The sequence below is a fragment of the Heterodontus francisci genome, chromosome 25 (assembly GCF_036365525.1).
Source record: "Heterodontus francisci isolate sHetFra1 chromosome 25, sHetFra1.hap1, whole genome shotgun sequence".
NCBI classification, from domain to species: domain Eukaryota; kingdom Metazoa; phylum Chordata; class Chondrichthyes; order Heterodontiformes; family Heterodontidae; genus Heterodontus; species Heterodontus francisci.
Window position 1 is genome coordinate 35,710,881 of NC_090395.1, and position 24,798 is coordinate 35,735,678.

At 39.5% G+C, this 24,798-nt stretch overlaps 1 protein-coding gene across 7 annotated transcripts in view; it reads left to right on the forward strand.

Moving 5' to 3' along the window:
• The window catches only part of LOC137383819 (ankyrin repeat and SAM domain-containing protein 1A-like), a 549,597-nt gene that overhangs the window by 506,735 nt on the left and 18,064 nt on the right, over positions 1-24,798 (forward strand). For 5 of the 7 annotated variants that reach the window (XM_068057078.1, XM_068057083.1, XM_068057082.1 and 2 more), the window contains 6 exons: positions 6,566-6,691; positions 7,596-7,667; positions 7,754-7,840; positions 11,453-11,590; positions 17,083-17,259; positions 18,628-18,853. In XM_068057078.1, coding sequence (XP_067913179.1) covers positions 6,566-6,691; positions 7,596-7,667; positions 7,754-7,840; positions 11,453-11,590; positions 17,083-17,259; positions 18,628-18,837 — 810 coding nt within the window. In that variant the 3' untranslated portion in view covers positions 18,838-18,853. Of the gene's footprint in view, positions 1-6,565; positions 6,692-7,595; positions 7,668-7,753; positions 7,841-11,452; positions 11,591-17,082; positions 17,260-18,627; positions 18,854-22,592; positions 23,697-24,798 lie in introns of those variants that run through there. The other 2 variants (XM_068057080.1, XM_068057081.1) reach the window with 2 other exon arrangements.

The following is a 24,798-nucleotide window of genomic DNA, read 5'->3' on the forward strand; positions in this document are numbered from 1 at the left end:
GAATTTTTTTTAAAGTTGATCTCTGCAGCGCCAGTTTCTTTCATTTTTCTTTATTTTTTTCGTTAACCTCTGTGTGTATGTGTAAGGATATTTCTCGAAGGGTAGATATTTATACTTTCACATTTCAGACTGTGTGTTAATAAGCTTTGCATCTTTATTGAATAAATCTTGTTTTATAATAAATCAACAATTTTGTTGTTTATTAAGGAAACCTGGTTGGCGGATTTTCATTCTGAAACTAATGTAGATAAAGTATATAATTGGCCGCATCGGTAACTGGGTAAAACATTTAAATATATGTTGTGACCAGTGGAGTAGCGGAACTAGAGAAAGACAGTGCATTCCCCCAACCTCGGTAGTAACAATACTGCAAAATTAGCTTAATTATTCCCAGCAAAATGAACTGAAATAGTACATAGAAAGGAAACTGGCAGTGTGATGTTAAAATCTTTTAGCTGACTAAGTGAACTGTTTAATGTGACCATCATTCACTATCGAGCCACTGAATTATTACATGGATAAAAATGCAAAATGCAGCATATACACATTGTGTTAAAGATACCTAAATAAAAAAAGTAAGTTTAAAGCCCTGTGGCCATAGACTCATCGGGTAGTAAGTGGTTGTAATGCAATGAACATTTTTCATTCTGTCCTTGACAAAGATTGTAGCATAGCCTAGTGGTGCCATTAATCATAGGATGAAATGTACTTCATAAACCTTAAATGTCAAACTGTGTTGATATATCAATGCTAGGTTTAAAGAGACAGCATTCTTTATTCACCATCGTACCTGGATAGTAATTGAATTAACATAGTTATCTTTTAGTATATTTATGCAGTTTCCTTACATTTCACAAAAGTTTTCAATATTTGATTTGACAGTTGCCTCAGTTTCTTTTTATTTGACTAGATTTTTATACAGAGGAGCTACAATAAGGTTTTATTTCATTATTCAATGCCTAGTTTTTAAGTTTCATGACTTTGCAATGTTTTTTCCTCTTAAAAACCACTAGTAAGCATCAGCAGAAGGAGACATGAACAAAAATTGGGGGAATTTTTCGAGCCCCTTGACATTGGGGGTAGTAGCTTGGTGGCGGGGCCTTCATCTAAATATTTAAATGAGCATTAATGAAATGCAAATTAACTTAACTGCCGACGGTGGCCGTCCCACGCTGATTTTACGTCCAACCGGCCGCGACTCCAAGGGAGTTCAGAGGGGGGAGGAATAAAATTATCAGGACGGGAGGGGTGGGGGCGCAGGCAAAACACTTTTTATTGGCTGCAGAAATGGTGGGAAGGGGTTGAAGGGCAAATGTGAGAAGGTTGCGGGGGAAGTTTGGGTCTGGAATAAAATAAGTTTTGTGAATATAGGGGTGTTGGGAAAGGGCCTTCATCTAATTATTTATGAAAAACAAATTAAATCCAAGATACCTTTAAAAATGTAAATTTCTGCTACGGGCTTGAAGCCCTTTAAAAATGGCGCTGGCGCGGTGGTGCTGGATGCTGTTGCCGGGGACACGGCGGCCGCCCCCTCTACGTCATCGGGGGTGCCCACACTGCCCCTCCATTTAAATCAGAGTAAAATAGCAAGGGCTGTGCAGCAGCACTTCTGTGTCAGAAGGCCGAATTCAGCCCTGGGACTTCAAATGTCTTGCTATGTAAGTGTATATGTTTGTTTTTGAAATTCAATAAAAATTAATTTAATGTCTTTTTTTCCTGTCATTTTTAAGTCTTTTTGCTTTGTTGCTGATACAGTAAATGCTGGTAATTCTTGTAAACAAGCATGCAGTAGAGAATGATGGAGTTGAATTGCCGTCAGTAAAAAGTGAGCTTTGTCAAACATTGCTTCAGTGATCACTTCAACTCTTCATATTTATTCAGTTCCCTCACTGGATTTAATGGTGCTATTTTTGCAATTGGTTACATCACATAAATAGTTGTAAAGTGTAATCGATTGGGAAATATGGGCATAGATCAATTACACTGAATCTCTCAACATGTATCATGCAGGTTTCCTCTTGGTTTCATCGGCACAGAATTGAAATATGTTGATCAGGTGAATAGATGTCCATTCATTTTGCTGGCATTCACACATGTTGAACAATATTTCATCATTTCACCCCATATGAAACAGGTATTCCAAATAGGCTAGGTGCTGTGCTGCTCTGGATGTAGTTTAAATTACATGAACCGCTAATGAGTATAATTAGTGCTGTTTTTATGTAAGGATTTTGTTTATCAATCAAGTGTTTTTGTTCCGTGGGTTGTGGCACCGCCATGTTGTTGATTCAGTCCTCCAAATTATGGGAGTTACTCTATATTTGATTTCTGGAGGAAGAATAGAGTGATACCATGCAGTTGAGATTGCACCCGAGGAGGATTGCACTGTCACACTACAAACTGCATTTACAGGCAGAGGCAATTTAACTGGGTTTCTTTAAGGAGCATTATCTGTCATGGACTAAGATTGCAATGATGATGATATTGCACTGTCACTGGTAAGCAAGGTCAACAAGCATTGAACTCTTTGGTTTCGCATTCTTCTAGTCCAGCATCATCATTAGGCCAGACATTGCTGCCAAAATAACAGTGAGGCTAATTTACATGTAAATGCTACAGCAATTTCAGGCAAGGGGAAGATGAGCATTTAGACATGAATATTTAAATGTTGCTGTCCGTGTTTTGATGCTTCGCCGTTAGCTTTGTGAAAATGGCCCCTCATTGACTGACTCACCATTGAAGTACATTGAATGGCACGAATTTATGTGGTAGGTATGAACTAAACTTGCTCCAGAAAGTTAAGTCTCGTCATTTCAATCGTAAGTACCTTTTAAGGGCATAATACTGCCAGTCAACCTCTCTGGCACTGAAAATTACCATTACAGGTATGAAGTCTCATTCCTTTAGGTATTAATTAAGTTTAAATGCCAAATTTTAAAAAGATTTTTCCACTTTATCTTCTCTTTCTTAATCCAATCTTTCTGTCCCTCTGTTTATTTCTCCTACTGTACCTGATTTGACATTTAATCCACTTGTTCTAATTTACGTTTCTTCTCGGTTCTTGTGCTGTCCATCTCCCAGTCCTTCATTCTGATTGGTTTAGATGATAAACATTTGCTTACACTGTTCACTCAGGTTGCAGATGAGGAGAGACAATATGAACTAAATGGTACAATTTTAAAGTGGGATGTCATGCAGGCCCCCACCTGCCAAGAATGAGGCACACATTATTTCGCCACATGAAAATTAAAACTTAAAATTGTTGCTGGGAAGAAAAGAGGCCCTATCACAAGGAATTGCCAGACCCCTCGCCGGAAAGACCTATTTTGAATACTAGCAAACAGTGTTGGAACAAAGAGACCAGTCCCTGCTTCCCAAATACACAGAAGACATGGTCAGACCAGTTTAGTCACATGACTAACTGGCTGTTGGAGTTTTTTGAATTTGAACTTGCCACAGAGTTTTTAAAACTCAGAAAGCTGTTTGCTCCTGGACTGAAAAGACCTCTCTCCTGTCTGTTCCCATCTCTTTCTCACGGAACTGAAGACCCATTGAAGACACATGAACCCCAAGAGAGAAAAGTTTCCTTCAGTGAAAAAGGTTAAGAAGAATACTGGGCCTCAATGAAAAGCAAGAATTATCTACAAAAGGACTACAGTGAGCTCGAAGCACAGTAACAAGAAACTTCAGATATTGCCTCAAACCCCTCCACTATTTTTCTTCTTTTTTCTGTCTCTGCATGTGCGTATCACGTATGCATGCTAGCGTGGGGTGCAACATGTATTCGTTGGCATTAACCGAATTATTGTTTAAATTTAATAAAAATTCACTTTACTTCTTTAAACCTAAGCCTGTTTATGCTCATTTCTTTGCCTTATAATTGGAAAGTGGTGAACAAGGATTCACCAAGGGGGAGCTCAAAACACGGTGTATTTAAAAATCAAAAACCCTGTTACAAGACCAGGTGAAGGCTGAAAGAGACCCCTCGACACCTTTCTCACCTGATCGTAACAGTGAACAGAACAATCTGGGGGTGTCCATACACAAACCTTTGAAGATGGCAAGACAAGTTGAGAAGTCTGTTTAAAAAGGCATACGGGATTCTTGTGTTTATAAACAGAAACATCGCCTACAAAAAGAAGGAAGTTATGCAACACCTTTATAAAATACTGGTTAGGCCCCAGCTGGAGTATTGAATCCAGTTCTGGGCACCACACTTCAGGAAGGGTGCCAAGGCCTTAGAAAGGGTGCAGAGGAGATTTACTAGAATGTTACCAGGGATGAAAGACTTCAGTTATGTGGTGAAACTAGAGAAGCGAGGGTAGTGCTTCTTAGTGTAGAGATGGATAAGGGGAGATTTAGTAGAGGAGTTCAAACTCATGAAGGGATTTGATAGAGTAAATAAGATAATCCAGTGACAGAAGGGGCTGTAACCAGAGGACACAGATTTACGGTAATTGGCAAAAGAACCAGAGGTGGCTTGAAAGAAATTGTTTTTACGCAGTGAATGCAATGATCAGGAATGAGCTGTCTGAAAGGGTGGTGGAAGCAGATTCAACAATAACTTTCAAAAGGGAATTGGATGAATACTTGGACGAAAATCTTGCAGGCCTTTGGGGAAACTGTTTCCAAGTGCCAGCATAAGCACAATGAGCCAAATGGCCATCTTCTGTGCTGCATCATTCTACAATTTCATCTTTCTTAGCAAGAGGAGAGTGGAACACTGCCCAATGTTAGTACATTGCTGCAGTTTCCAAAGCATGTACATCCTTAAAGACGATTAGTAGGTTTTCCATTCTTCCTCTGATACAATAACTTGTTCCTCCTCACAACTGACTTTGTGCCACCTGGTGCTACCTCACTACCCTCATCTTCCAGATTTATGTAGCTATGCTGCCTCTTGCAGGGTCTGGTGGCGTTTGCTGAGCCACCTGTTGGATAGGTATGTTAGACTGAATGGTCTTTCCCTTTCTTTTTTTCTATGTTTGTATGTTGTAAATATGGCGACAGCCCTAAGAATTTTCAAAGTTGTTATTTTCAAATAAAAATAAGCAAAACAACACATAATTATCATGGCTCTGTCCCAGAGACCTTAACCTAAATGCAGAGACTTCACTAAAGTTGGGTTTCAAATGAGCAGCATTTTCTCAGTACCAGAGAAATGAATGTGGCACTTATAACTGTCACCTTCTAAGTAATGGTAAGTAAATGTATTGAAGTCCATTCGTGCTGCATAATATCAATAATGTTAACTCTAAAATAGGGAAGCCTAAATAATAAAGGATAAATATAAATACGTTTTTGCATATTTCACATGAACAAAATCAATTGTCATGATGACTACAGATAAATTGGAACATGAGTATGATTGGAAAAAATTGTTTTTGCCTGTTGATTGATGAAGTGAATCAAAATTAAATGTCCGTACAAATTTAACAAAATAATCCTTTGCTGTTCAAAAGATTTGAAAATCAATGTCATTTAAATTCCTAACATAGCTGCACCTGGTTCTTCCTGAAGCCACATAGGTGACTTTTTTTTTTGATTAGAGTGGATTTTCTCTTTCATGTGCTGCCTTGTATTGCTGTTTCAGCTGTAATTTACAGTAATGTATAGCATTTAGTGCTGGCGTAAATATTTGGTCGTTTTTGGATATTTAATTATTCATCTGTGCTTGCCATAATTTGCAGCTGTCATGAGCTCCACTGTGCACTGTACAAACTTAAGAGTCCACAGAGAAAAATCAGTAGTTCAGTGGATCATATTGCCTGTGAAAGATGCAAATTCTTTGTGATATCTATCTCAGTATTCTTTAAGTGATCTGCCAATTTCACCTGACTTTTCCAAGCTCTCAGATAGCATTTTCTTTCTTTCTCATGGTTACATTTGTCGGGTCTGTGCATCTTTCTATAAACTCGTGCTGCATTATTTTTTCCACCTCTATTAGAAGGTGGATAGAATGTATGGGCAAGATAGGATGAGCTGGAGAGTCATAGGAAGAAATATTTGGCCGTGAGTCTACTCCCACTTCATACTAATGTGCATCAGCAACAACAGGACACCTGTTTCTGAGACTTGTTCATTTAAAACTGTGACAAATTCGCCAAGAATACATCTACAATTTTTGAGAATGGATTTTGAGTGTGATCTGACCTCCAGATGACAGTATTGATTAAATATTATAATCGGTCAAAGTTGAAGGATACGCTGCTTTATAAGGATAACTCCATACACGATTAATCTGCTGCTAAGCTGAAACCTTGGCTGTCCATTTAAAGTCACAAGATCTAATGACTATAAATAAGCATATTCTGAGGTTAGTTAGATGCCAGTCCCTTTTGGGCACATCCTAATGTCATTTAGAGGATGATTTCTTTGCTGATTGGCAGAAGTCAGCAGTGATTGGCTTTTTCCCCTAAAGATTTCTTGACATTTGTGGCTCTAAATTGAGATGGGAGTGAAAGTTTTATGTAAATATATCAATAACTATATAGATACGATTAATAATCTTTACTTGATGGCAGATATTTTGTACCAATGAGTTTTTGTTCCATCGTTTCCCCAGGATGACCGGCGTGAGTCTAGACTAACACTTCGGCCACCAAGTTTAGCAACACCTTATGCTCCTGTTCAGAACTGGCAGCACCAGCCAGAGAAACTTATCTTTGAGTCCTGTGGCTATGAGGCTAATGTGAGTATGTAGTACTAGAATTAGCATTTTGCTTTGTTCAGTGCTATACTCAATAAACAAAATGTTTATCATGCGCTGATGACAAACGATGTACTCATTTCAGCCCATAATACTTCTTAAATGGCTTTGCCATCTATTTGAAGCACTATTGTGCTGGAAGTTCCAAAGTATGTGGAGTACAATGAATGAAGGAACTTGGAATCAACTACCCACTGCCTATTGGTATTGTTACTGTTACTCTTCCCATTGACCCCACTCTCTTCCTTACTCGGCTAGTCTCTTATCAAAGTGATTGTTCAACCTAAGATACTCAGTTAAGTAGTGTGCTTCACTTCTTGTGAACAGTCACATTGCATACATAATTGTCATCAAAACCTTTTTTATCTTACTGAAGTGTAAGGCAACATTTCTGCCTTTACTTCATTCTTTTTTATGCACAAAGGTATATAGTTCCTCTCTGATTACTTGTTGCTGATCTTGTGGAAATATTATTTGCAATTAAGGGGACAAAAAATACTTCTCCAAAAACACCTAATACTAGCTGACATCCAGTGGCATTGCTTATGTGTGCCTAGAGTCTAAAGTACACTGTGATCTTTAGCTACTAACCTAGACTATCTCTTTAAGGCCACTACTTTGGAACTTCCTTTGGCAAAGTAGTCTTAAAAAGATACATCATGAAGTCAATTGCTGTTGAAAACTTGCCTAGCTTGGCAACTGCTTGGCTTGTCTTCAGATGTAGCTTTACATCTATAAATTTTGAAAGACATGCGACTTCTTATTCACTCCTTTCCCAAAAGAAATGTTGTAAAATGCTTGAATTCAAAGAACATTTTACAGGATAATCCATGGCAATTTGTTTTTTGGAGCTATTGTGAATAACTGTGTCTTAATTTTTTTGCAGTATTTGGGTTCCATGCTGATTAAGGAGCTAAAAGGGACTGATTCAACACAAGATGCTTGTGCAAAGATGAGGGTTTGTATCTGTTGGTCACAAATTGATGCAGTATTTTGGGCTAAACTGTATTGAGTCTTTAATGTTTCTCCTGTGTTTTTGTCTAGAAATCTACTGAACAAATGAAAAAGATTCCAACTATATTCCTCTCCATCACATACAAAGGTGTAAAATTCATTGATGCCTTCAACAAGGTATTTGTAGAATTATTAAGCATCATTACTTTCATTGTACCATATATCCTGCTTTTAAATTGAATTTTTAGTTAATTTTCTTCTCAAAAAATGAAAGACTTTTTTTGTATTGGGTTTCCTATTTTCACCTTTTGAATGCCTTGATATCCTATATATCTTTTCAAGGATTATTATTTGACTTACTACCACAACTAAATCTGATGCATGTAAAACAAGACTTCTGAGCTGTCATGCCCTCTAAAGGTGTGTTTATTATCGCCTACTGAGTTTTAATCTGCCAATGGGTTTATTCAATTCCCAATAAAATACACTGAGGCTATCTTCCTCAGTAGTCCTGTTGACATTTAATGGCATTGTCATGCTCACTGCTATTTACTTATTGAGTGCCTATTTCAAACTTGTTTGTCTTGATATCTCATGATTTAATATCTTTTACCATTTAATTCTGTATTAAGTTATTATGGACTGAAATCATAGGCATAAGACCTAGAAATTGAGTTTCTCCTTGTTCCATTCTCTTCATCCCCACTGTCCATCAATTATTTTATGTTTTGCATAGAATGCAGATTATCCTAAGTGTGGGCAGATCAGTGTTTCCAGATTGAGATTACATTTTCTTGGGCTTTTGTCTTTCCAAAGTTATGAAAATGCAACACAAAGGATGTGAAAGCAAAGTTTTAATGTACTTAAAGTAAAATACAATACTGTAGTTGAGACCAGTGTATTTACTGTGACTGATTCTGCTATCAATCTATGTTTGTTACAGTGCCAAAGAATGGAAGGTTTTACACTGTCAGCAGTAGTGTATCTCTTGCCAGTAGTAGAACTAGTACGGTGATATAATAACAAACCTCAACTGGCAGCTGGGTAAATAAAACATAGTTTGGACCATGAGAGCTGAGAAGACACTTTGAAACAACATTGTTAGCAGGAACTGGGAATCTGTACCTTAGGCCAGATCAGGAGATATTCATGACTCTTTGAGTAACAAGAAAAGCCTTGGTACAGACATGCTGCCTTTAAATTTTCCTTGCACTTTGCACAGGCCAAATCAAAATCCATATCAACTATAATCCATATTGCTGCAGCAATAAAAAAAAAATGTAACCTACAGATGTCTCTACCACGATGGGTTGTGCACATTATTTTATTTTATTCATGGATACACCCCTGTTAATATCTACTTAGGCTGCCTGTTCTATTGAATGTACCCAGTAATGATACAGGATTGCATTTTAAGAGTCTGCTGCCGAAGTAGGCGGCAAACATTAAAAAAATGCAGCCCACCTGTACAGGCACTGCATCACGGAGCCGCCACGATTTCAAATGCGGCGGCTCATTTGCATGGCCTTAGCGCCCGACCCACGCAATAACGTGGGGGGGCAGCCAAGCCATCGCTGGAAATGGCGTCCGGCGCCAAGGCGCAGGCACCAGTGCCATTTTTAAAAGGCTTACAGCCCTCAATGGACATTTAAAATTTAAAGGACCGGGTAAGTTAAATTTCCACAAAACAGAATTAAATGACCTTTACATGCATTTTCCCAACCCTCCCCCACCAAATGGCATTTCCAAACATTTGTGCCCTTCCCCCGCGCCCCCCCCCCCCCCCCCCACTGGAATTCGAATGTTGAGAATTTGACCTACCCCCTTCCCCCTACCCCACCAAAGTTTGGCAACTTTGCCCTTTACCCCTTCCCATCAGCCCCAAACAATCCGCATCGTTGTTACCCCACTCCCCCATCCTGAACAGAGAAAAATCCTCCTTCCCCCTCCCCACTGGTGTGGCGTCACTTTTCCCCGAACGGGGATTCGAAGGTGTTGGCCACCTGAATGAAGATTGGTACGGCGATTAAGGAGGCGATGGGACCCTCATTAAATCAGGTATGTAAATTAATTTATATTGAAATGAGGGTCCCATTGCTGAGCAGCGGGGTGGTTGCTACGAGGCCTTGCAGCCGCCACCGAGATCGGCACAGGGCCTACCACCGTCGGGGTTGGTGGCGTAGAGTCAAATCATTGCAACCGGTTAATAGATCTGTGTCTACATCTGCACTCATTACTTGCTTTCTGTCTACCTGTATATATCTCCTGTCTAGATAAATTTTGCTTTGGGTATCTTTTTATCCATACTAGCTGATGTCTCAGTGCATTGTTTTGGAATAGTCTTGGCTTTGGAGTGGTTACAAAGGAGCTGTATTTAAGCTAGATATTTTCTGGGTCTTTCTCTTTGGGGCAGCCAGCATAACAAGTGCAGCAGGAAGTGACTAGCTTTCTTTTCTATATGATTGCTTAGTTGTGATTTATTGCTGTATGGTGCAAGCCTGATATATGTTTTGCATGTGCACCACTTTCAGTGTCATACTTTCAAGTGTGGTATAGTCAGAGTTCATTTTCTTGTAAAATACACAAGTTCCTGTTAAGATGGATGATAGCTAAAGCCAATAACAATGTCTACCTATATTAAACAATGTAGTTTATTACATAAAGCAGTCATGTTCGAGAAATATTTCTGCATTACCCAGCAGAGACCTCCATCAAACTAACTTTAAATTTCTCTCAATGGTACTTCTCTTGTTTCTGTGAACCCTACAAAGTGTCTTGTATATCTCCTGATCTGACCTTGTACAGATTCCCAGTTCCTGCTGACATTGTTGTTTGAGTGTCTTCTCAGCTCTCTTGGGGTCCAAACTATATTTTATTTACCCAACTGCCAGTTGAGGTTTGTTATTATATCACCATATTAGTTCTACTACCTCCAAGAGATACATTACTACTGACAGTGTAAAATCTTCAATTCTTTGGCATTGCAACAAACATACATTGATAGCAGAGTCAGTCACAGTGAAAGGGTCATTTATGTAGGCTTAAATGCTTTGTAATAAAGAGAAATTGAGTAACAAGAAAAGCCTGGATACAGACAGATGTTGCCCTTAAATTGTCCTTGCACTTTGCACAGGACAAATCAAAATCCTTATCAACTATACTCCATATTTCTGCAGCAATAAAAAAAACTAAAAATGACTGTTGCTTGTGGCATATAGTCCAATATAGCACCAGTAGTACAGCATATTAGTCTATCCTGTTCAGCTTGTACAATAATAGGTTGCAGGTTGGATTTGTTTAGTTTTAAGTCTTAGCTGAGTTGCTTCCCTGCTAAGAGGGTGCAGAACAGGCAAGAAGAAAAAATGTTGAAAGCTGCACCTCTCCCAGGCTGCATTCATGGACCTTCCCAGTGATTGATTAAAAGTAGCATTGATGGTATCTTGGAGCAGGCCCATCCTCCAGTAACTGTTTTTGTAGGAGGCTAATATACCCACCAGAGAGAATGTGACAGAGTTAATGTCGCTAATTTAATCAAATGGCTTATGATCAAAGCAATTCAATTAAATTACTAACTTGTTATCTTGCTGCCAGCCATCCTTTATGTATTTTTATATGACGTGACAGGCAAGTTGAAAGTAACTTTTTCCAACAAGATGTCACATCCAGTAAATAAGCTTGGTATATTTCCACAATAACCTCCCCCTCAGAGTTTCCTTGTTGTGGAGTTTTTTTTTAAGAATGGTAAACTTTCCAAACCATTTAATAATGTTTGTTTTGTTTCATTAACAGAATATTATTGCTGAGCATGAAATCCGCAATATTTCCTGTGCTGCCCAGGACCCTGAAGACCTTTGTACATTTGCTTACATCACTAAAGACCTACAGACAAATCATCACTATTGTCACGTTTTCAGCACACTTGATGTAGTATGTCATTATTATTCTTTAGTTTTCAAAAGAAGTAACCGGGTGTTTCTCCTCTAGGTGGCATGACAGTAACTTGCAATTCTTGGGTAAAAGCTTGCCCCTCTAGCCAAATAGGACCCCAGCCCCTTCCCTTTTTCTTGGTTGTAAGTGACCGGCTTTGGTTTATGCTGCTTTTTTTTTGATCATGAAGTTGTAATGTCTGTGTGATGCTTTATAAATCCTGCACAAATAAGGGACAGTTTGGTGAAAGTTAGACTTAATTGTTTATATAATTGTTCATAAATTTGAAATCTTAAGGTTGCAGTTATAGAAAGCTTTAATATTTCACCACTTCTCATTCAATGCCTTCAGATGAGGTGTAGTATTCAAGATTGCAGCCCCATGATGTAATATAGTGCCACCTTCGATATCGGGCATGATGAAAGCAGCTTATTGAAGGAATATTGCAAAATGAGGCTCTCCTATAGCCATGTCCCTGTCTCTCTCCACCCCACAACCAATTAAAAAAATTCCATCTAAAGTATACTTTGGATGCTGAGGGAAATAAGGGATAAAATTGCAGAGGCACTGGCCATAATCTTCCAGTCTTCCTTTAGATAAGGGGTTGTGCTGGAGGCAAATTGCAAATGTTACACCCTTGTTCAAAAAATGGTGGAAGGATTAACCCAGCAACTACAGAACAGTCAGTTTAATCTCAGTGGTGGGAAAGTTTTTAGAAACTATAATCAGGGACAAAGTTAAGAGTCACTTGAAAAATATGGATTAATTAAGGAAATCTAGCACTGATTTGTTAAAGGCAGATTGTGTTTAACTAACTTTTAAGTTTTTTTGATGAGGTAACAGAGGGTTGATCAGGGTAATGTAGTTGATGTGTACATGGACTACCAAAAATGTTGATGTGTACAAGGACATGCCAGCAAAGTTGACGTCCATGGAATAAAATGGACAGTGGCAGCATGGATACGAAATTGGCTGAAACAAAGAGTAATGGTGAACTGATGTTTGTATACAGTGGAGTTTCCCAGGGCTTGGTACTGGGACCACTGTTTTACTTGATATAGGTTATTGACCCAGACTTGGGTGTGCAGGGCACAATTTCAAAATTTGCAGCTGACACAAAACTTGGAGGTATTGTGAACTGTGAGGAGGATAGTGATAGATTTCAAGAGGACATAGACATGCTGGTGGAATGGGTGGACATGTGGCAGTTGAAATTTATTGCATAGAAGTGTAAAGCGACACATTTCAGTAGGAAGAATGTGGAGAGGCAATATGAAATAAAGGATGCAATTCGAAAGGGGGTACAGGAACGGAGAAACCTGGGGATATATGTGCACAAATTGTTGAAGGTGACAGGGCAGTTTGAAAAAGTGGTTAAAAAGGCATACGGGCTTTATAATTAGAGGTATAGAATACAAAAGCAAGGAAGTTATGACGAACCTTTATAAAACACTGGTTCGGCCTCAACTGGTGTATTCTGTCCAATTCTGAGCACCGCACTTTAGGCAGGATGTGAAGGCTTTAGACAGGATGCAGAAAAGATTTACAAGATTGCCTCCAGGAATGAGGAACTTCAGTTACATGGATAGATTGGAGAAGCTGGAGCTGTTTTCCTTAAAGAAGAGCAGATTGAAAGGAGATTTGATAAGTGTTCAAAATTATGAGGGGTCTAGACAGAGTAAATAGAAACTGTTCCCATTGGCGGAAGGGTCGAGAACCGCAGGACACCGATTTAAGGTGATTGTCAAAAATGTACAGGGCTTTGGGGGAAAAAGGTGGGGAAATGGCACTGGCTGAATTGCTCTTGCAGAGAGGTGGCACAGATAAGATAGGCCAAATGGCCTCCTGTGCTATGGAAAGTGTGTATTCTGTTGGGTAATAAAAACTCTACACATGCAAATTTCTCAGTATTTAATTTGGATACTTCTAAAGCATGCTGATAATATGGACCAAAGAAAACTGGAGGGCCTGTTTCAGTGCTGTATCTCTAAATAAAAATAAAACCCTAAGTGACCACGCATTATGGAAATAACCACCAATCAATTCAGCATAGCTTTGCCTAAGTAGTGAGCAACTAATTTCAATTTCCTTGTAATTCATTGCAAATTTATTTCTTGTGCCACAGAAATTATGTCAGAAGGAGATTACTACTCCCTATAGATGTCACAGCACTGAAACATTTTTTAATAAGCCGTTGAATTTTTAATAAAGAAACCCCTAAATGTTTGTACTTCTGTTGGGGTGGGGAGAAAAAGAAGAAATCACATTTCATGTACGCATACTGCTTATGCATATAACTGCTAATGTATTCAAACAGAGAGGATATATTTGTAAATTTTAGTTAATAGTATGAGAGGGAATAAACTCTGGAAAGTGGGATCAGCTGATTCTGTGCAGTTTAACTGCACTGGAGATTTGTTCACAATTCTTGTTTACACTGGCACTCAATAGCATGTATTCAAAATGGACTCAGGCATGACACTCTCCAATTGGAATATTGGAATACGGAGTAAAATTTCAAAATTTGCCAATGATACCAAACTTGGAGGTGTGGCAAACAGTGAGGATGATGCAAATCGACTGCAACAGGACAAAGATAGGATAGCAGAATGGCAGACAAGTGGCAGGTGGAATTTACTACAGAGAAGTGTGAGATGATGCATTTTGGCAGAAGGGATAGGGAGAGGCAATATAGATTTTAATGCTACAGTTTTAAAGAGTGTACAGCGACAGAGGGACCTGGGGTTTCAAGTGCACAGATCCTTGAAGTTGGCAGGACATATTGAGAGAGTAGTTAACAAAGCATATGGGATCTGGAACTTCAGGAACAGAGGTATTGAGTACAAAACTTATGCTGAACCTTTATAAAGCTCTGGTTAGGCCACAACTAGAGTGTTGCATCCAGTTCTGGTCACGACACTTTAGGAAGAATGTGAGGGTTCTTGAAAGGGTGTAGAGGCAATTTACCAGAATGTTTCCAAGGTTGAGGGAATTTAGCTACAAGGTTAGGTTGGAAAAGTTGGGGTTGTTCTCCTTGGAGCAAAGAAGATTGAGGGGAGGTTTAATAGATGTCTACAAGATTATGAAAAGGTTTAGATAAAGTAGACAAAGAAAAGCTGTTCCCATTCGCTGATGGTATAAGGACTAGGGGAACATTTAAAGTTTTGAGCAAGAGATGCAGAGGGGATGTGAGGAAGAACTTTTTATGCAGTGAGTGGTAATGTCCTGGAACTTGCTGCCTACGAGGGTGGTGGAAGCGGAGACAATAAATGATTTCAAATAGAAATTAGATGGGCACTCAAGGGAAAGAAACTTACAGGGCAGTGGGGATAGAGTGAGGGAATAGGAATGACTGGATTGTTCGATAGAGAGCTGGCATGGACTCGATTGGCTGAATGGTCTCCTGTGCTGTAATGACTCTGGCTGGGATTTTACGGCTCTGAAACATTGAGGTCAGAGGGAGCGTAGAATCGCATCGGGTGGCGTCAGGCGGACCTCCGACTTCATCACGGCATGTCCACATTTTACGAGCGGCGCATACCACAGCAAGTGACCTCTTCGCTCTCTTCCAGTGGCAAGTCTACACTGCTAGCTGTATGTCTTGAGGCTGCTGCACATTTGGTTGCAGGATGCTGGGCAGGATGGTCAGAGGCTGCTGCAAAGGTGGTCACAGAATGCTGGGCAGGATGGTCTGAGGATGCTGTACATTTGGTTGCAAAATGCTGGGCAGGATGGTCTGAGGCTGCTGCACATTTGGTCGCAGAATGCTGGGCAGGATGGTCTGAGGCTGCTGCACATTTGGTGGCAGGATGGTCTGAGGCTGCTGCACATTTGGTGGCAGGATGGTCTGAGGCTGCTGCACATTTGGTCGCAGGATGGTCTGAGGCTGCTGCACATTTGGTGGCAGGATGGTCTGAGGCTGCTGCACATTTGGTCGCAGGATGGTCTGAGGCTGCTGCACATTTGGTCGCAGGATGCTGGGCAGGATGGTCTGAGGCTGCTGCACATTTGGTCGCAGGATGGTCTGAGGCTGCTGCACATTTGGTCGCAGGATGCTGGGCAGGATGGTCTGAGGCTGCTGCACATTTGGTCGCAGGATGCTGGGCAGGATGGTCTGAGGCTGCTGCATATTTGGTCGCAGGATGCTGGGCAGGATGGTCTGAGGCTGCTGCACATTTGGTCGCAGGATGGTCTGAGGCTGCTGCACATTTGGTCGCAGGATGGTCTGAGGCGGCTGCACATTTGGTCGCAGGATGCTGGGCAGGATGGTCTGAGGCTGCTGCATATTTGGTCGCAAGATGCTGGGCAGGATGGTCTGAGGCTGCTGCACATTCGGTTCCAGGCTGCTGGATAGGAAGGTCTGAGGCAGCATTCCGGTGCTGGTGGCCTTTTAAAGATGGCGCCAGCGTATCTGACCGCATCAGTTGACTATGTGGCCGCTGCCTCAGTCCCTGCCTCTGCCCAGTGAATGGTCAACTGCCCTGTCTGATGGCCATTAATTGGACAGCCAGCATGAGATTGCTCCAAGAATGGGGATCAGAGCAGGAGCACCAGCACCACCTACCTCCGGTCCCACCTTCCCCTCCCCACCAGGTCATATAAAATCCCAGCCTATGACTCTATAAAGAGCTATTGTATTAGCCACAGATAATTTTTTTTTTAAGAAACTCACCATGAGGTAGCTGCTCTTCTGATTGGGGCTGCCATCTTGAGTGTTTTCCAAGGCTAGGTGCATGAACATGATCTCTCACCAACATCTCTAGGCCCTTAGAATCCACCCCCCTCCCCCCCTGTAAGCATTGAGTATCTGGTTATACTTGGAGCTAAGGCTAAGCAAAATGTTCCTTCATCAAGTGTTGGAAACAGGCAAAGATGGTAACTCTGACTGGGAGACCTGTCGAAGATATTTTGTGTTTCTTAAAATACAACCCCAGCATATATTGTAGACAAGTACTTCCGGATAAAGCTACTGTAGTGGCTTGTCCCAGAGTACTCCCTGATGTAAAGTTTCAGTTTCCATCCACAATAATTCAAGCTGCTATTGTGATTTTTAGAACCTGGATTTAGTCAGGTGGTGTCTTTGGTGACTAATTCTTTGGTGTAAATGTCCTTTGACAGTAAATGCAGTGTAGACTGACAGTGAATAATTGGATGATCGATAATACCTGTTTTGTTTTCAATTTAAATTTTGTAGAGTGGAAATATTAATTCACCATGTTACTGCATTTGATAAAGATCATCCACATTCTTGATGGCCAGCAGACTTGGATGTAACACAATAGGAAGGATTGTACTCAGACTTGACCATGGGAATTCACAACTTGGATGCCACATTAACATAGAATAGTGTTTGACAGGTTGATTAATAGGAGTTTGATTTGTTAAGTTTACTGTATAATAAAAGTAATAAGAACACAATGGAAGTTACTATATTGAAACTTGAAATAAAAACTGAAATAACATCTCATTCATTGCTTGTTTTTTTTCTCTAGAATTTAACATATGAAATCATCCTTACACTAGGACAGGCATTTGAAGTGGCTTACCAGCTTGCACTCCAAGCCCAGAAACCTACTCAGAAGTCTTTTTTCACAGCTGAGACGGAGGCTGAGGAGGTGAGGTCTTCTAAACCAGTTCCCAAGCCTCGATCCAGCATGAGAAAATCTGCTGTAAGTATCCACAAATCCTCTTGTTTTCAAGATGTGCTTAATCTGTACACTGAGTATACACAGTATGCTGTTGAAGTGACCTAACAAAACTGATGAAACTGAGTTGCTAGAGAAAAGTATTATTTATTTATTTATTTAGAGATACAGCACTGAAACAGGCCCTTCAGCCCACCGAGTCTGTGCTGACCAACAACCACCCATTTATACTAACCCTACGCTACCCCCATATTTTTCTACCACTTCAGGAAGTTATTATTGTGTTTAGATTCTGGAAAGTGGCCTTGTAAATGTGATTTTCTTTTCATTGTCAATGTTATGAAGGTATGTTTTATGAGGATTCGCTGTTAACGGACAAATGCAACTTGTAGCAACATATAAACTTTGTCCCATCAGGAGGGGCATTGTCAGTAAGGTGTTATGTACAGTAGTGATCCTTTAGGTTGAGCAGTTTGATAGGATAAAAGTTGACCTCACGCTACAATAGTCACTTTCAACCAGAAACAAAGATAAATAGTTTAGGACACTGCAATTTCTTGTCACCACGAAGGTGCCCTTGATAGCAGATGAATAGTCTGCCAGTGCATTGTTCTTTGTAGAGTGCCCCAAGCAACAGACAGCCATTCGAACGTAGGATTTAAGTTTAGGCTTTCAGTGCTAACGCTACTGAGCCAGCCCAAGCTGAGTTTTTCTCCTGCGGGAGGGCGCAGATATATCAGTGGGGTTGAATAGAGAGAGCTTTACTTTATTTCTCACCAGCACTATACTTGTCTGGGGATTTCTGAATACTGGCATTAGATATCTAAAATAGGATATTTGCCATTGCCAACATCCCTCAACTTGATGATTACAAATCTTCTCCCCAGATATAATGAACTGACTTCAATATCTTTTAAAACGTGAGCAAGTAGCAAAAACTCATTTACATTTGAGTTTGCTTAAAATTTCTGTTTTTAGTTTGTGCTCCATTGCACTGATATGTATAATACATTAGTCGTGGGCATTAGAAGATGCAATCATAGAAATTACATCGCAGAAGGCTATGACATGGATTTGATGGGCCGAATGGCTTCCTTCTGTGCTTTAATAACTCTGAGAAGGAGTGCATCATGCTAGTGCTAGTTCTTCAACCATTGCTTATGACTAATCCTGATTTTGTTTTAAATTCTTCCTTTGCCTTTTTATATTCTTCCTTTTCAAATACTTGTCCCATTTCTTTTTAAGCGATCAATGTATATGGGACTAATAAATGAGTAGGTTCGATTGATGCATTTTTTTGCTGATCTAGAAGTAGTGACCTGGCTGGATTTTGCTGTATGCTATATTTGGTTCACTAATGATTCTGCTGTCGTCTCTTGCCAAATGAACTAGGTGCAGCAACCTAACAGCAGATGCTGTTACTGTCACACGTGCACTACTCACAGGCCTTCGCATCCGCCTCTGCCGCTTCATTCGTTCAGCCAAGGAGTCCAGGTTTCTCTCTCTCTATATATTTATATATATATATATCTATCACTGTTTCTTTCCAGTGTTCTCACTTGCATTCCCATTCATTCATGGCTGCCACCAACATTAAAATAGGCATTGAAAATATTCATTACAGGGGGCTAAATTTCCATATATAATCTATAGCTTCTAATGCACATCTTGATATTTCTGGAAGTAACAACAAAATACAATAAGAACTACTTCTAGTATATGGCATAAGTATGGAGTGTTTATATTAGGAGACAAGCCAGGCTAAAACAAAATCATTTCACAAATGAAATTGAAAATATTGCATTCAAGAATTTAGTAATAGACACAAAGGAACTGAAAAATTGTGGAATTTCTTTGGCATTAGAAGATGCAATCATAGAAATTACATCGCAGAAGACTATGACATGGACTTGATGGGCCAAATGGCTTCCTTCTGTGCTGTAATAACTCTGAGAAGGAGTGCATCACGCCAGTGCTAGTTCATCAACCATTGCTTATGACTAATCCTGATTTTGTTTTAAATTCTTCCTTTGCCTTTTTATATTCTTCCTTTTTCAAATACTTGTCCCATTTCTTTTTAAGTGATCAATGTATATGGGATTTCAGTGCCAAGATTTAATTCCGCTCGATCAGTCTGTGTCCCGATAGTGAAATTTTAGTGTAATATTGATCAATGTCTATTGCAATAAATAGATCAGAATTTGAGTTCTCTGTAGCAAAGTAGAATAAATGATTTTCATAAAAGATTAGTTCACACTTACTGGATTCTATGTAACAAGCTTAAAGAGATGGTGTTCATAAATTTAAAAAATAAAGTGAATGCATCACCATGCTTGGGAGCAGGTGTTGTGTTCTCCAACCATTTTAAATCTAAGGTAAATGGTGAAAAGAATCTTATTTATTTATGAATATCTGATTGAAGCTGTAGCTCAGAATGCTGAGCAGCAGATAGTAAGATTCATTAATGTTGGTTTTCTGAATTTAGCCCCTTGCATTTACATATATTTTGGTCTATATAAAAGAAAAAACATGAGCATGTGCGAAGATCCTTTCATGAGTCACTGTCCTTTTTGTTGCCTTATGTGGATTGTACTTAATAAGCACTTTGAACTTCCTAATTACTGCTTTCGTGCTTCCTCAGTGTCCAGCTTGGCCCATGATTTTGGGGAGGAGTAAGTTACTCCTTAGGGTTTCAAGGTGCATTAGGTGCGTTGTTTTCCCTGTCTCTGTCTTGGCTGAATGTGACAAAGAATCAGTCTGCTGCTGACTTGAAATTCCGATTCTGAATTCAATCTTTTTCTGCTTCTCTGGGGGAGCTTCCTATTTGTCATGTTTACTTTGCAGAGTGTATATTTGTACCAATAACAGCAATTTCACGGAGTGCTTTTGCTCGGTCTTTTACATTCTCTTCCTCAATTTTTTTATTACTTTGCAAATGCTGGCTGGCCTTTGATGCAAGTACTGGTAATTATTAATTTGCAAATAATGTAGGACCAGTGCTCAGGATAAAGGGGAAAATAAGAAGTGTGCTTGCACCCTGCACTCCAAACGTCTCTGCCAGTCAGCTCATGGGTGGGGCTGAAATAAGCTGTGATAAATTTGGCCAATTGCATATTGCATTAATATGACATAACTGCTATTCCCAAGGCTTGGTTCCACAACACCTGGAGCAGCAGACAAATAACTGTGCACTGGCCTGCTTTCATGTGCACAAGTTGTTTAACGTATGACTTTTGTGTCTGGCTGCCAGACCTTCCTAAATGTGTGAGGAACCTCCATACAGTGCAAAAGCATTTTGTTGCTCCTCCAGCTGTATTTACCTCCCAAGGTGTCTTGGAGAATACCTCTTCAGATAGGCCTCTAATTCACTGGAGGTGATATCGCTGAAATTGAGCTGGCCCTGGCTGCAGCATTGTAAGATAAGTGCCACACGATCAGCTGTACAAGTCTGAGGGGAAGAATATTATTTTGGCGGATGGACAAGTTTCAAGAGCGAGAGGTGGGAGATGGAACTTCAGAGGTCTAAACTCCCCATGTTTAGATTGTTCCATGTGTTCTGAAGGCATCTCAATTGAGAAAGTTGTTTCCAAGAAAAAAACAAATGTAGAATCAGCACTGTCATACCAAATAATAACTGTCAAAGAATTACTGATCAGCACTAACGGTAGCTGTGGAGAAGTCCAGGTCCAAAAGTGCTTTACAGCTGAAGAAGTACTTTTTTGAAGTGTCACTGTTGTAATGTTGAAAACATGACAGCTATTTTGTGCACAGTAAGGTCCCACAAACAGCAATGCGATAATGGTCAGATAACTCTTTTCGTGATGGATGTTGAGGGATAAACATTGGCCATCGGGAATAACTCCCCTGCTCCTCTTCAAAATAATGCCTCATGATTTTTTTGCATCCATTTGAGAAGGCAGACAGGATCTCAGTTTAATGTCTCACCTGAACGACGGCATTTCCAACAGTGCAGCATTCCCTCAGTACTGTACTGGACTGTCGGCCTAGATTTGTTTGCTCAAGTCCCTGGAGTGGAAGTTGAGCCCACAACCTCCTGACTCAGAAATGAGAATGTTACCCAATGATCCATGGGTAACACAGCTAGAGAATCACAACTGATAGCAGGAACTATTTCTAGGGAAAACTTGAAAATTCCATAATTATTGACTTGACAGTTTATATGCAAAACATACAGGAAGACATTTTGACATGTCAGGCTAGTGCCTCTATAATTTTTAACTTCGACTGACACCAGCACCAGAACAATGCCTGGAGAGTCCCATACAGATGGCTCATCATTAATGCAAGTAATGTATCTCTCAAACGCACTTAGAGTTCACAGGGGTTCCATCAACACAGATCATTTTGTTCTTGTGATTTCCAAATACAAAACTTTGGCATTGATGTTGCATGTTTATTAATATGAGTTATGGGAAAGTAAAAGGATTCTGATGTTCATTGCGCTCAATGGACTTCTAAGGACATATGACTACATGCATGGTGTAACTGACTACTTATGTGGTCTTGATATCAGATCTTAAACTGCATAGTGGAATCAGAACAAGTAAACAGTGGCATGCTATAGTAAAGCACTGAGGCACTTATAGTTCCGATTCAAGACCATATTCTACCAATATGTTTTGCAAAAACAAAATAGAAAAAGGCACAATAGTGCGAGTCAGCTGTTGAGTTTACATGCATTATTAGGCCTCATTCATAATCATGAGAGTATTCTAAAGTTAGTAGCTAAATCCTCTAGCTACATTCACGCTTTATTTAATTGTTTTTCCGTCTTGTAGCTCATTCTGATTGGGGGAAACTATATTTAACTGAAGTTAATTCTCCTGTTATTATTTTGAAAAAGGTGCCATTTATGGATGGCCCTTGGGAGCTGAAGTGCACAAATATGTACGGTAATTGCATTCTAATGAAACAAGTAATCCTGCAGAACTTGCCTCGAGGGTCACAGAGCATAATCTTAGACACTTTTAACAGAGAAACCTATTTGTCTTCAGTTTTTCATAAATCAACTCCTTACCAGTAAATGCATAGGAGGGGTGTTGTTTGAAGTTTCAACCATGTATGTTTTATTCACTGTAAGATGTTGTTTTGCTTTTATTTTCATTGCTGCTTTGCAAAAGTTACAGTGGAAAAGCAGGACAAGACCTGCAGAACTTCACTCCATAAATCTGTAGTTAGATTGAAGCCCCAAGTTATCAGCTCATTGGATTGCCAGCAAACCTCAGTGCACCGCTCATCAGATTTGGATTATTTATTAAATACACGGCACAGGAACTTTCTACATTCTTGTATATTTTGCATTTTCTCACACATTTGTCTTGTCTTGCCTTTTGTAGATTGACTCTATTGAGCAAGATTCTCAGTCGCATGGCAGTGTGGCATGGATAGCTGACTCCAAGCAGGACTCCAAGAGGACAATCAGTACAAAGTATGAAACCACCATATTCTGATCGCCTCCTGCTCATGCTTCTACTCTGTGCCTTTGCACTGTGAACCTGTTCCACTTCTCCGCTTTCTATGGCGGGTACTCAGAAGCTGCTTTCACTCTCTTTCCCAGAGGGAACTTTGTACTTGAGTTTCCTGTACTGTACTCTATAATTCAACTATAGCTGCCTTCAGACATCCTGGTGATCTTTCAGCTACTTAAAAGGAAGCTCTGAAAATTACTTGGGAATCTTATTCCACACCTGACCTTGGAAATACTCTAACCTCCCAGCACTGTGAGCTACTGCACTGTTACGTAATCCATCCAAATGCTACTAAAAGGCATATGTCAATGTTGCATGTATTACCACTTGGACCTGTTGCATCTTTTCCAGAACCACACATCTTCAGTAGATACAATTGGGTGTTTCTGCTGATAGATCCAATGTGCTTTTTAACGGACCATGTATCCTTTTAGCTTTCTTTCTTAAACACTTTGATTTAAGCAATTTCACAATGTGCCTCATCCAAGCTGTCTTGCAGTTTGGTTATTTCCAAACTGATTGAAGAAAGATGCAGTATGGTTCAGCCAAATTGGCTTAAATTAATAAAAGAAGACCTTATTTATGTGTTCTGATTTTTTTTTTAAGTGCTTCTACGACACAAAAGAAATTAAGATTTGGCTACTCTTTTTAATGACTGAAAAGGCTGAATGACCTCTAGCCACATTGGCTTGACCTTTTTTTTTAATTTTTACTTCAGGATGGGGCATGTCTGAAAGAATCAAGGTTTTTAATGAGCTTATAGAAACACTTTAACAAATACACTTAAGAGACATGTGCCGTTTAGCTTTTATAAGTGATCAAACTTGAGAGATTCTCAACTTTCTCAATCCAGAATGGTCAAAAATATTGCAATTTCTCATTACATGTAACTGTTTAACTCTGGCCTATTTACAATAGCTAAGTGTTTGCCATCTACAGTCTACTTCTCTCAATTCAAAGTTGTTTTATTCAAATTATCTGATCATTCAAATGTTTTAGCCTCTTAAGTTCTCACTTTATTATTTATGTTGCTTAATTCAAATTATTGGATCATTCAGATTTTTTAAGCACAAAAATGTTTTGAAATATCTGCACTGTACACTATCCTACACAATGGGTACTACCATATTGCTTATATCCAGTATTTATATACAGTTTGGTCCTGTGTTACTGTACGTTATCCATCACTGTAGAATTCTTGATTTATTTTTCCATAGATCAGTTGCATTGTTTTTCAGAATTGGTGCACAGGATATTTTAGAATCTTAAAATCTCACTGGTTGAACTTTTCAATTGTATTCTTGCCTTTTCACTTTTTATTTTGTGCTTAGAAGACTTCACTTTTAGAGTGAACCGTGTTCTTTCACTGTCCGTAATTGAGGCTGGTAACAACTGTACTTCTCGCCTGTAGAGATTCTATCTAAATTCTAGAAATTAACAGCAAATCAGTCAGCATCTATGCAGAGAACAGACAACTTAACATTTCTGAGTTGAAGGAGGGTCCACGTTCAAAACCTTAGCATGTTTGGTCTCTCCAGCGATCCTGACTGTCCTGAATGTTTCCAGAATTTTCTGTTTTTGGTTCAGATTTCCAGCAACTTTAATTTTGTTTTTCCACTATCTAATGACCTGTTGGGTAAATTAAAACAAAAAGTTATTTTGCATTTCCGGATTTGAAGGGTTCTCACCATTGTAACAAAGTTGTAAAAATTCTTTGCATCAATTATTATTTTCCTAAAGACAAGCAGATTTTTAAAGTGGCACATTATTTGGCAACATTAAGCAGACTATTATGATACCAGCTTAATAGAGTTACAATTTGCCACCGGTGAGCCCAGCTTTTAGTTTAGCTCTTTTATCATGATAATGCCCAAGAACAATGGCTTTTCTATATAAAGAGGTCCACAGGGAAGTCACCTAATGGGCAGTGTTAGATACAGCAATACATACAAGTTGTCTTAATCATTATGCTATTTTTACAAATCATGTGGAAATCATTTGCAGCATAGGGAAGGCTGAGAAGACCCTCAAATGACTTCCAACCTATCTGCAGAACCAAGACCACCCAAGTCAA